Source organism: Netta rufina, assembly GCF_964035555.1.
Source record: "Netta rufina genome assembly, chromosome: 1".
Lineage (NCBI taxonomy): Eukaryota > Metazoa > Chordata > Aves > Anseriformes > Anatidae > Netta > Netta rufina.
The window spans coordinates 192,958,958-192,972,001 of record NC_140123.1 but is presented as its reverse complement, the minus strand read 5'-3'; the positions used below and the strand labels follow the sequence as shown (position 1 = coordinate 192,972,001).

The 13,044-nt window shown below is 36.4% G+C and overlaps 1 protein-coding gene across 9 annotated transcripts in view; it reads right to left on the bottom strand.

Moving 5' to 3' along the window:
• SRPK2 (SRSF protein kinase 2) overlaps positions 1-13,044 on the bottom strand; it is a 151,481-nt gene that overhangs the window by 24,553 nt on the left and 113,884 nt on the right. For all 9 annotated transcript variants that reach the window (XM_084306312.1, XM_084306316.1, XM_084306315.1 and 6 more), the window contains 5 exons: positions 12,730-12,838; positions 12,144-12,231; positions 11,822-11,909; positions 6,377-6,483; positions 1,420-1,585 (listed from right to left, as the gene is read on the bottom strand). In XM_084306312.1, the coding sequence (XP_084162438.1) occupies positions 1,420-1,585; positions 6,377-6,483; positions 11,822-11,909; positions 12,144-12,231; positions 12,730-12,838 (558 nt within the window). The remainder of the gene's footprint in view (positions 1-1,419; positions 1,586-6,376; positions 6,484-11,821; positions 11,910-12,143; positions 12,232-12,729; positions 12,839-13,044) is intronic.

Genomic DNA, 13,044 nt, shown 5'->3' with positions numbered 1-13,044 from the left:
GACTCACAGGCATATGGCAATTAACAAATGCAAAGTGAAAAATGGAGACAGTTGAGAGTTCTCTAATAAATTCTGCTCCTGCTGCTAGGTTCAGGGGAAAAAAAACAACGCTTGTACATCCCTGAAAGAGCAATGTTTTCAAAAAAAATTCTTACACTTGAGTATCATCACTTCTCTGAAAAGTGCAGTTTTGCAGAACCTATACTTGAAATGCTGTAAAGAAAACACATCTTCAGCTCCTGTGTGGAAAGTCATACATTTAATTGCAATTTGCTAAGAACAAACTGTGATAAGAATTCATCAATGTATTCCTTAACATCGTGTTTATTTTAATGCCAGGAAGCAATATCAGGCTACACGAACAAAATCAAGTTCCTTCCCACACAAGTAACACACAGCCTTTAGCTATATGATCACGCAGTATGTAAAATCCAATACAATATATTAATGATAGATTTTTGCATGTCAACATATTTAACACATATAATACTGTGAAACAGCACAATCATTTTTAGCTCGACAAAAAAATCCCATTCAGTCAAAGACAAAGTCTAACGAATGATGTTGAAAAGAAAGTGCTTTAGGAAATCTTAAAAGTCTGTAAATAACTGGCTACAGTGGAAAAAATTATGGCTTTGACCACAATTGTTCCTGATATAGAAGGTATTTTTACTATATCTCAATGATTTTAATCTATAATGTATTTTCCAACAACATTACAAAGATCTTTAAAAGTTGTTATTTCTCCACTGCCTGCAGCTGATGTGCTGGATTACCAAATAAATGGCAACCATGCCACTAAAGATCACTAGAAAAGCCACGTTTTCTTTTTGTTTGTCTTTACCGATGGCTGTGAGGTCCTTTATTTTGGTTTCTCCTAGCTGAACGTAACATACTGTTCCCTTCACAGTTCTTGGCAAGTTTAACAAAGTATTTCACATACAGAGCTAGAAATAAGAGCTGATCACAAATTCAGTCAGGTACAATAAATTCTGTTCTCAAGAATGAAAAAATGGACCATAATATTTGTCACTGCATTCTGAGAATAAAGTTATAGCCAACTAGAAGGTAGGTAATTTCAAACGCACACTGATGAAATTCTAACAGAACTAGACCTGTAAGTTAGATAAGATTATTAATTATTGTCATCGTTAAAAATGCAAAGCTCCACTGCAGATAAACCTCATTAAAGGTTGCAAAGTGAGTCTTTGTTCCAATAAATCAGGGACTCCAAAAACCTGAACACGCAAAACTGAGAAGAGAGCACTCCTTTTTAGCTTTGCAGAGAATCAATAAGAATGAACTAGAGGTACATTTTCAGATGCAATTCTTTACAATGTTAATATTCATTAAATAAAACTGTTGGCATTAATTTATAGAGACAAATTTACTGAATTGCTTTTAAACACACTATCATACCTGCTGAGCCAGAGGGAGGAGGAGCACCAGCTTTCTGCCACTCAGTAGCTTCAGCAGCCATTCGACGAACATAGGCATCATCCACGCACATCAGAATGTTTTCTGGCTTAATATCTGTATGAATGATCTTGCACTTGCTGTGGAGATAATCTAAACCTTGAAGTACCTAATTGCAAAAGGAATTTTTGGAAACTTATTTTTATTAGCCAGAGCAAGTTAAATGTATTTACTGTTAGTAAAGAGATGCTCGAACTATTGCCAGCAGTCCATGCATGGCCTGCCAGGATAATTTATTTAGCTCATAAACCCAATTCCAGAGATGCCCATAAGTTAGATACTGGCTGGCTGAATGGTCTTGATGACAACAAGCTGCTCTCAGACCTTCTATTTCCCAAGTGCTTTTCTGTTGATCAGCACACACGTGAAAAAAACCTCAATAGGTCTTCCTTGGAAAACAGATTCAGGCTGCTCAGTCAGAAAGGCTGATTCTCACTAGTTTATTATTTAAAATGTTATTTAAAAAACCCATCACAAGTACTATATACTATAACTGAAATCTGCTTTGTGAATAACCTTAATAAATAACTATTGATTATTGTAAAAAGCAGGAAAGGGAATGTTTGGATGAAATGTTTACTATAACTTTCCTTAGAATTGCAATAGTAATTCAGCTTTTAATGTGATCAAGATGTCACATAAGGACTTGTCTACCTGTATTTGCCACATGGATTTTTCCACTAGTCTTTCATATTCTCTGGAGGCAAATTCTGCTCAATCATATCAAACCTGCATTCCAAAGTCTTAAAAATGTCTTCTGGGACTAAAATAAAAAGAATTTTTACATAATGAACCTGTCTCTGATTCTGACTAGAACAGAAATACAACAGCTTATGTGGTTTTAAAAGTATTTTAGATGAGACCTAGGTATAATATAAAAGCCTTGAAAAAAGTAATTGACTTTCACAATTACTTTCACAAGTCAATTACTGCAATTAATCAGTACAGGATAAGATAAGAGGGTAAACCAAGCTATTGCTAAAATAGGCTCCATAAATAAATAGGAAAAAAATCAGCAAGAAAGAAAATCCCAGAAACCTAACTGACCCCACGTAGAAGAATTCTTTGAATTTTTAAAGAATGTTCTGCAGCAGGAAGCAGACCTCCAGCCTCAGCTACAGGAACAGCCTGCCTTTCCAGATATTGCAGAAATAAATCAGCACATGCTAACCTCCCTGCTCTCAGGATCCCTTAAGACCAAACTAGCTAGGGTAAACTTCAAAAGCAAAGTGTGTTGGTTCAAAATAGCAGTAACAGAATACAAAGGTATGAGTACTGCCCAGTCCTGAGCTAGTTCCAGACAGGTATGTCCAGACAGCACACCAGGCAGCTCAGGTAAGAGAAAAACAGTGGCATGTGTATGATGTTTACACCCAGAAACACTTCAAAGCGCTTGGCTCTGTTCTGGAGCTAGCTTGGAACAGCAACCTTCCTGAAAAGCTTTCCAACGTGCTCTTTATCTATAAAAACTGCATGTTCACATGAGCAAGACTCAGCATCGCTGCCAAAGGTATACCTAGAAACTGTTGCTTGCTTAACAACCTGGATTTTTTTTCCCTGCAAATCCAAACTATGCCCGAATATTTGCCGAAGCAATCAAAAGAATATGCAGTATTTCTCAAAGTGAGAAACGTTAAGGAAAGATTGGCTTATTCTAAGAAGGCAGTTAGTGGCTAAGTGACTGCAATCTTTAGAAAAGATATTAGCAGCAACAACAACATAAAGTTTGATTACAATAGGCTTTTCCCTTCATCGCTATGGTACAGAGCATCTTAGAAACTACCATCAAATATCTGAGGACAAAATAAAGGATTCTGCAGTACATGAAAAGCTATGAACATTCAGAAGGAAAAATTCCACCGTGTTGTGCACAAGTGGAATTTATGTGAAAATAGATTTGCTGCTACCCACTTTATAAAGATAGCCTTTCCCCGTTTCATGTGCTAGGGGTCCAGCTTTTTCTTTCATTTTGGCTGAAGATTCCCTTTTAGTAAAACAGAAAACATTACTTTTTACAATCACAATCAATTCTTTGACTTACCGTAACGACCATACTGCTAGAATTTTATAATTAGAAAGAATGCTCTTAGCTAGCTTAAAAAGTGGATCAGACTGCTTTATCATAAAAACTGGAAGTGTGTTATACCACTAAACCAGTAAAGAAATGTATACTGCAAGTGTGACTCTGAAAACACAGGACAGCTCCTGTTATTACAATTAGAAATGCGAATTACAGAACTGTGCATTTTCCCTGCTAAATGTCACATGGTTAGTTTCACATCAAGAAACTCTTTGTTATCATCTGCAGTGTCTATTTAAGATTCACTTTTCTTCTCTCTCTTTATCGTTCAGGGAGCCACATCACATTAACACGTTAAACACATTTACTGTATTGTAGATGCAAAGCAAAAGAGAAAATTTTCACTGATCAATTACATGATGCTGGTTTTAGCTTCTGTTTTAGAACACGATCCTTTTATAGATTTTTATAGACCCTTTTATAGACTGACGCTATATATTTTACAACCCAAAATAAGGATTCCAGAATTAAATCTGCACTGCCAACCATCTTCACTGCAAAAAAAGGAAGTGTGGCAGCCAGCCCTTTTTCAATTCTATAGGGTCATCTCTTGCATGACATTTCATATAACTCTGCCTCAGGGGAAAAAAACTGCTCAAAATTGAAATGAAATTTCTTATTAAGAAACTCAGCTCTCTGCTGCATTTTAAAATAAACCTTAATTTTGTCCCAACTGAGTACTCAAAAGTACTCAAAAAAGAACAAAAATATTGTTCAACTCGCAGCATACAACATTTCTTTTTCATTATAGCATGGAACTATAATACCTTTTGAAATCAAATGGTTTCTTTTCCCGAACACCAGTGCAATAATTGAATTTTCATATTCAAGTTCCACAAACACGTTTTTAAAACATGCATGGCACAAGTTTTGCGATTTCAGTTGGAAGGAGATGGTGTTATTGAAACCCTCTCCATCTCAGTCATACCTGCTTCTTGGGCACTGCCCTGAGGAGAGTCTGTCTCTGTTTTCTCTCTATTTGCTGAAGACAGTAAAGTCTTCGTCTTTCTTAGCCTTCTCTTAAAACTAAACAAACTAATTCTCCCAAGTCCTGCCATACATGCTATGCTGCAGCTCCCTGATCCTCTTGATGGCCTTCTACTGGACTCACTTCAGCAAGCCAACATCTTGTACTTGGAGCCCCAAACTGTACAGAACCCTGAGGGGCTAAAAACAGAGCCTGAATTGGTCTGCTTACACCCATACTAATGTGAGTACATACGAGCTCAACCACTCGTACTTGCCCACCTTTTGGAAGCACCTTTACCTGCCTGTTGCTGCACTCCAGGCGTCTGAGCTGTCCCACTATCGCTCTGTGCTCTCAGTGAGGTTACGGCTCTGCAACTGCACATGGATTTCTAATTCCAGCTCATTTTTTCCTGTGCTTTATGCATTTGTAAAAAGCCACTCGAGACAGGTCCCCAATCTATCTGAGGAAAAACTGAGAGCCTTCCCCATAAACCCATCCTTAAGGCAGCTCCTTGCTGATCTCCCTTCTCACTGGGTTCTGGTCACCATCCCTGAAGACCCCACCTGAAAGTCCTCTTCTGCTAGGTTCCCACCTTCCTTTCACAAAGGAATCAGCTTGGATCCATTCCCGTTCCTGCCAACAGGCACTGTAACAGAGGTAAAGGCTGCAGGAGGCAGCTCCTAAACCTGGCTTTGCTGCTCAAGCCAGTGTATAAAGAAAGTGCATTGCAAATTCCCATGTTTTGGCCAAACTCCAGGACAATGGGGCAACCAAACTGAAAACATTCCAAACAAAGAAAAATACAAAGTATAGCAGAAGCAGTGAACATTTATATGCACATATTAATACAAATACACAGTCCTGTTCCTTAGCACACAGCTCAGTTCAGCCCTGCATTAGTACCACTCCTTATTTCTAGAATCTGAGCCTCCTGGCTGTACAGAAATTAAGGGACCTACAATTTCAGCTCCATCCTAACAGCTTTGTCAGGCAGGGCATTTGGCTAATTCTGATTAAAGAGCTGAGAGGCTGATATTCACCAGATGACATATAATAAAATTTTCAAAGAAAGTAACTACTTCAATAGACAGCTTATTAACAAAATAGAGGTAATGCTGATGAAAGGCAATACAAATTACTTAAGTGACAAACTGAAAATCTTTCTTTGATCACTGGTAGGTATTAACTACATATGGATTAACAGTATACATAAAATCACAGAGATGTATGATTTTGCCTTGTTGAGACACCATTTCTCTTTACAATCACCTCTCAGCAATTCAGTTTTCACAGCTCCTGCAAGAGAACATGTTTTAGAAGAATATCTCCCAGTGAAATGTTCTGAACTGTTTCATCTGGTTAGGCCTTTGACTCCACAAGAATTTAAATATATGTAGGTAGTTTTCAAAAACAGATTCTTTTAGAACTATTTTTTTCAGAGAGAAAATTTGTGTTCAGTTTTATAACAATATATTACTTCCCAATGTTCTGATGTTTTATTTCCAGAACAGCTTATTAAGAAGCATGACATACTGATGATTTAGTTAACCAAAACTGCAATTGAATATGAATACTCCTACATCTATGAAAAAGACTCATTGTTTCAGCGTTTTATTTTCTATAATATCTCAGGAAACTCCTTTATCTATGGGATATCTTGATAAAAATAATACAGTAAGGAGAAATACAGGCTACCAAGGAAAAGGCTCTTACAAACCTTACCAATAAAATTCTCTAATCTCAGATACCACTGGTAAGAATTCATTTGAAATATCACCATTCTAACCTTTAAACGGTTAACAATTTTGGAAGAAACAAATTAAAGAAACTAGAACTTTACCAAATCTTACCTGTCGAATTATACTTTTTACACAACGGATGGGAAGGCCTTGATAATTGGACTTGATTATCCATTTTAGGAGATGGTGTCCAAGTACTTCAAAGACCATACAGACATCTGGGATTTGATTAAGGATAATTTCCAAGTAAACTTGTTAACAAGATGAACCACAGACATATTTTTGCATATTGACTACAGCAATCAACATCCTGTAAGAAAAAAGTTCCCCCTAAACTGAGCAAAAAATAGTACATGCTTTGGTACTACATTTCAATTCTATATGAACAGGTACAAGAACAGTGCCCAATTTAAAACATTCTAATGATGCAATTCTTGTCTGTTATTTCTGAATGTAACAACAGCATTAGGGTGAACATTGAAATGGCTATATGTAAAAAAAAAAAAAAAAAATCATTTTTGTTTTCTTTGAAACAATTCAAAGTACTAATTTGCCCTATTACTTCTAGTTTCTAATAAATTTTAAGTGATTTGAATAGAAGGTTTGAACAACAGAAGACCGCAGCAACAGTGTTTTAAAACTGAACCACACTAAATATCTTTCTGACTAGGCTCAGTTGAAAAACACTTGATAAAGTCAACGAAGTAGTACGAGACTGGATCTCTTAACCACCTACAGTTTTAACTGCAGAGGATAACGACAATTATCAAAGAATTTAGGTGCAAAGACAACTTGTAATTCAGAAGCAGCAATATGGAAAAAAAAAAAACAAAAAACACAAACAAACAGAATGCCAGAAAGTTTCATTTGACCCATGATCTTGTCTGCAGATAATAAGGGAAGAATATTGGAACAGAGCAAGATATAGAAATTTCCAGTGATTTGTGGTTCAGGAACCTTTAAGTCAGAGCTTCTACATCTAATATACCTGGGTAAGTTATTTTTCTATTCAGAAAATATTCTAATATTCAAGTTAATTGCAAGTTTTAGCATCCATAATGTTCCAGCAAAAAATTATACAATTTGACAACGCTGACTTAACCCTCAGAGACAAACTGGGAATAACCTTACCATCGCTGGAAATTGTAAAGAATGTTGAAATCTGAACTACATGACACTATAACCTTGCACAGAATAATGCAATACAAATGACAGAAAATGAACTAACTGATGGATTCTGCAGGAACATCTCATAGAAATTAGATCCTCTCTTTCTCCATTCATAGGAAACCACGCTGTTAGGGGAGAAATCTTAACCTAACTTATCAGTGTTTTCATTAACCAGTTTCTTGGTGATAATCTTAATGCTGCTGTCTTGAGTAAAAATGAAACTTACTTTGCCTATGGGTCTATCACATCCTTTTCAAGCACCTAACCCATATGAATAAAGCTATGTGAAATTTTGAAATCTACATCCCCAAGATGGAGTTGGACTGAAAGATAAAATCCCTCAAGACTGGGCTTTGTACTTTGTGAAGAATTTTGATTCACTTTGATTGCTGCTATATATTCTTCTCACTCGATGTTCCTCAACTCCTGTATTAGAAGAGATCATGAATAGTCATTTCCCAACCATATTAATCAGCCTACTCAGTTCCATTCACAAGAGGAAACAGTTTGGGTTACTTTACCATCCAAGCATCCGATGACAAGAAGTCACTAATAAAGCACAGAGCCATCAGAGAGGAAGAGCAGAGCACGTTAGCACTACAGGGCTTATTAACTTAGCCCACGCAGGGAAGTTGCAATGCTACAGAAAGACAGCAACACACATTTCTGAAAGGCAAGACTCTGCAGTGTTAAATGAAATTTAGGACACCCGCCCACAGTCCTTCAGGCCACTGCTGCTGCAGACTCTCCAGTGCACATTCCTGCCATTCCTTGTTTTTACTGGCCTGCTATGCCTTGCCAGGAACCAGAAGAGGAAGGGATGTGGGGAAGTGAACAGCTGAGAGGCAAGCAAGGGGAGGACACAGAGAAGGAAGATGCGAGGAGGAATGGCAGAAGTAGACAGAGAAAAAGAGAGCCACAAGAAAGAGGAGTGATGTATACCTGGAAAAGATTGCAGCATTTCACCAGGAGGACTCTGACAAACCCAAGGCAAGCTCAGTATTGGGGAGGCAAGTGGGATGGGGAAAAGACAAGCAGGAGGCTCAGTGTTTGGAGAAGATATGTCAAAATGTGACAGTTGTCTGATTCACTACTGTGACCTGAAGCATGTAAACTGCAAGCCAGCATGTCCACAAAGAAAAGCGTGGGGAAAGCTGTGCATTAATTATCAGGAAGCCAGCCTTGCAAGCCCCAGGATCATCCCACAGCACCAAGTGCCTGACAGATGAGCATGTCCGAAGAGTTCTTCAGAAAAAAGAAAGCTGAAGCCCATGCTGCATACATGTCTCTTATGAAATGCTCTTTGAAGGGAGTCTGGAGAATATCTGAAAGGGGGAAATTTAGCAGAGTAGTGAAAGTGAGAGTAATAAACATAACAACTATCAGCTGACAGCATTAAGTACTAAAAACCATTCTTTCCTGACCAGAATCCTGCAGTAACTATCTATTTATCTACAAACACAGCACAGGAATATTTAGAAATCTGATGAGGTTTGAAGACTATTTAAACTAAATGACATAAAGCTCTGGTACCAACCCAGAGAATATCTGGATGCATCTCAGTAGCTCCTGGGCTGGCGGTATTTAGGCCCTATGGCATTCAATTAATGCTGTATATTCTTTGAAGATAAATTTAATACAATTATCATAATACACGATCATGTCAGGAATGTTTCCTTCTTTATTGTCTCACTTGTATCTCCAAGCACTTGTTTCATTATGTGATTGTCTGAGTTTCTTATTAAAAAATGTTTCCCTCAATCATTTATTAAGGCTCTAATGAGTATCCAGTGCAGTCTGGATAATCTGGAAAATCGCAATTGCAGTCTTCTTAAAATGTAGAAGTAGCTAAAAAAAATAAAATACTATCAGTCTAGTGTAGCATAGCACACATTGCTAAAATCTACACGTATATAAACACTTCTTACAGCTCCTAGGAGAAGGATGATTGTTTTCAGACACACAGCCATGGCAGTGGCTCTGCAAACTCACAGCCCTGTGCTACTTGGTTCTTGACAAGCTTCCCCGTTTGGAAGCTCCACAACATTTTGTGGTATTGGCCATCTAAAGGATACATCAACCTCTCCTTTGTCTAACTTTTAAAAGTATTTCATAATCAATAATCAAACCTCTATGAAGCATATGTTGTTTTAATTTACAAGCAAGGAACAGATATTTAGTGACTTGCCCAAAGAATGCCAGAAACAATACAGCATGAAAAATTCTCAAATTGCTCTCTCAAACTCTTCAACCCAGTAACACCACCGTAGCACTAAAATGGCTTTTTTTAAATGGAAACCACTAACAGCAGAACATTAAAAACAGTTACTTGATCCTTCCCTCCCTCCCAAAAGGACATACACCAAAGATTTTTTTTCCCTAGAAGCAAAAAAGGACTTGATCAAATAACCAATGCAACCAAATTCTGATCAAACTAGTAATGTGATTCAGGATGCACAAACTGTTTTACAGGAAATCTCAAAGCTGAAGATATTAGCTATCATATTTTCACCAGTGACTAGGACTTTGACAGACCTAGTCAAGGATCTACTAAGGTAAAACTGAAACAGAATACATCAGTGTCAGCTATCCAGTGTTAATCCACTAACACGAAGCTATCTGAGCCCATGTTACACTAATACATGACCTCTCTTGGCTTTGTCAACCTACATGCTGTATCTCCAAAAAAGTTCGGATATGCTTTTATATACTATTGCTAACAAAATTTATTCTTCATACTCAGAAACAGCTTTTACCTTTAATACAGATGTTTACATACCTGTGAATCTCATCGGTAACATAAGAATGATACTGGGAAACTGCTCCCTTAAACAGGTAAGTATTACTTCCTCACATAAGTATGAGTACATTTTCTTATTCCCCGTTTCATATTAGTGCTTTACGATGAAATCAGTAAGTCAAAAATCTCTGATTTCTAAAAATAACTTTAATTATTCTTCAATAGCACAGTTGTCAACTGAAGAGCTGAAGTGCTTTGGTGACATTATTTTTTAATGAACACAGTTAGACGATAGAGATATTTATGCAGTACTTCTCAGCAAGCATCTCAGCTCATAGATGACAACCTATTTTATACAGCCCAGCAGCACTGAGAAATCCCAACCAGGGTTCTTTGCCTCATTGTGTTAAACAACTTCTTTGATCACAAATCGTTTATAGTCAATTTGAAATGACTGCTAGCAACTGTATAGTTTCTTTTAATTCATGCTAATGTGATGATATGATAAAACCCACGAAAAAAAGCAGACTGTGCTGACTTCACCTACACTTAAGTAGCTTTCTACCAAGGTAGCTGACCAGTGAATCATCAGGAAACAAATATGGAAGAAAGGGGAAGCTGTTAAAATCCCATTCCACAAATGAGAATACTTGTCTCTATACTCACTTTTCTCACTTACAACAAAGCCAAAGGCTAACTGATGTCAAGAAACATGGGTAGGATGAAAACTGTTTGCACACTTCTCCCTGGAAGGATACTTTCCAATGGGCTTTCAAACTTACTGGAGGTCACCTCCTAGATTCCTCTCCTAAAGAACTAGAGCTAGTGAAGAGTAACTTAACCTAATTTGCTAAAGACTGAAGGCACATCACCAAACTCAATTTAATCTTAAGCTAGAGCAAGAACTGTCTCTGTTTAGTAGTGTGATACCATGAATAATGAGGTCTGTTATTAGGCCTCCAAGACACAATCACACAAATAAATACCAGTTGTAACAATAAATGAAAGGACAGTAATATAATAAGCTGCTAAAACATCTAATACAGTTAGCAAAGACAATTGCCTTTAGTTCAACTAAAAAGCCAAATGTATTCAGAGACCTCAGATTTTCCCTAAGAACAATATTCAGACATATATATTACTTTGTATCCCTCTCTCAAAGCATAAGAAAAGCCTTTAAAACCGTTGCCAAAAAATAGAGGTCATGTGGCCAAAAAAGGATCACGTAAACCAGAAAGTGATGCTCCCTGCCCTCACAATTCTCACAAGAAAATAGCAACCAGCTTCTTCATGACACTGACTCTTTCTCCTTACTACTCAAGGACAAAACATATTTATCGTAAGCCTCACCTTCTACAAATCTCTTCAGTAGAAAATTTCTAAACAAACTTGCATTCTCCAGCTCCAGTACCATGGCAGGATTGTCTTTTTTTTTTTTTTTTTTTAATTTTGTATTATTTAAAAAGTGTAAGCTATTTCACTCCAGTGGGTGCACTAAATGCTGGTCTACTCTTTGCATCTGCACACATGCTGATGTTTCTACACTGCAATTTTAAGCTAAGACTAATTAAAAATAGCCAGAACTAAGAGATTACTTATCTCATTAGATCATTTTTAATGAAGTTGCAACATTTTCAAAAGGATACGTATTCCATTCATTCCAGAAATTTTGAAGTCATCAATTAGCTGTACAACCATATCTTTGTTGGGATCATTAGGGTCACTTTCACGAACCTAAACCAAGAGTGCAAACACTGATATTTTAGGAAAGAATTCACATTAAAATACTAATTACTTAGCTTTCAATATGAAACAATGTTTTGGAGCTTCAGAAATCATGGTAACATAATAAATTAGCTATTTAGAAAAAAGATGTAGAAAGTTTAAAAACAATATCCCACTACATTTTTTAAATTTGTTATTACTATCATGATTAGTACTGAACAATACTGTGTGAGCGATACTTACACATTTGAGTAACTTTATTTCATCCAAGGCTGTCTCTGTGTAATGCTGGGCACTTTTTACAACTTTCATTGCAACAAACCTTTTTCCCCTTGAAAATAAAAAATAAAACCACTTTCAACACATGCTCTGAGCTAAAATAGACACATTTTGAAAATTTGGAAATGTTAAATAGAATATTTCATAATTTCATGCATTCTGACAGAAAACTATAAAGCACTGAAAAGCAGCTTTTAACAACATTGTGTTAACGACCTCATTTATTGAATATTTTATCTCCTTCATGCTAATGTCTTTAGAAGAGATATATTTTTTCATTAATGATACAACAGAAATAAAAACATTAGCTTACTCTCACACATTCAAGACAACATGTAAATTAAATAAGCAAAGCTAATTTGTCAAAAAAAACAGTTACACATATTCTGAGAGGTTTTATAAACGATGGACTTAACCAAAGGCAAAATAATAATGCAGACGTTTTTCTGCATTATGAAAAGGATAGCTCAAATTTACATAGCTTTATCATGCAGGCAAAATAAAAGTTACTGTAAACAGAATAAAAAATGGATATAAATAGTTTACTTACTGCATATCCCAGCATAGCCAGACTGTGGAGAAGTGTCCCCATCCTAGCTTTCTAATAACATGATATCGGCCATTGAAAAGATCACCAATTTTCACTGGATGATAGCCTCCTTTCATGAAAATAAAAAGTAGAAAAAAGAATATTCAGAAAACAAACAGTATTTTTCAGTTCAATTAATTCCTGTAGTATAAATTTTCGCTTTCAAATTGTCCTGTACTATAAATAGGAAGTCTAAAAAAAATTTACTCTAATGTTAAAAATACTGCCCTACTTGGCCTGGAGAGAAAATACTCATGCCCTGTACGTACTGTAGAG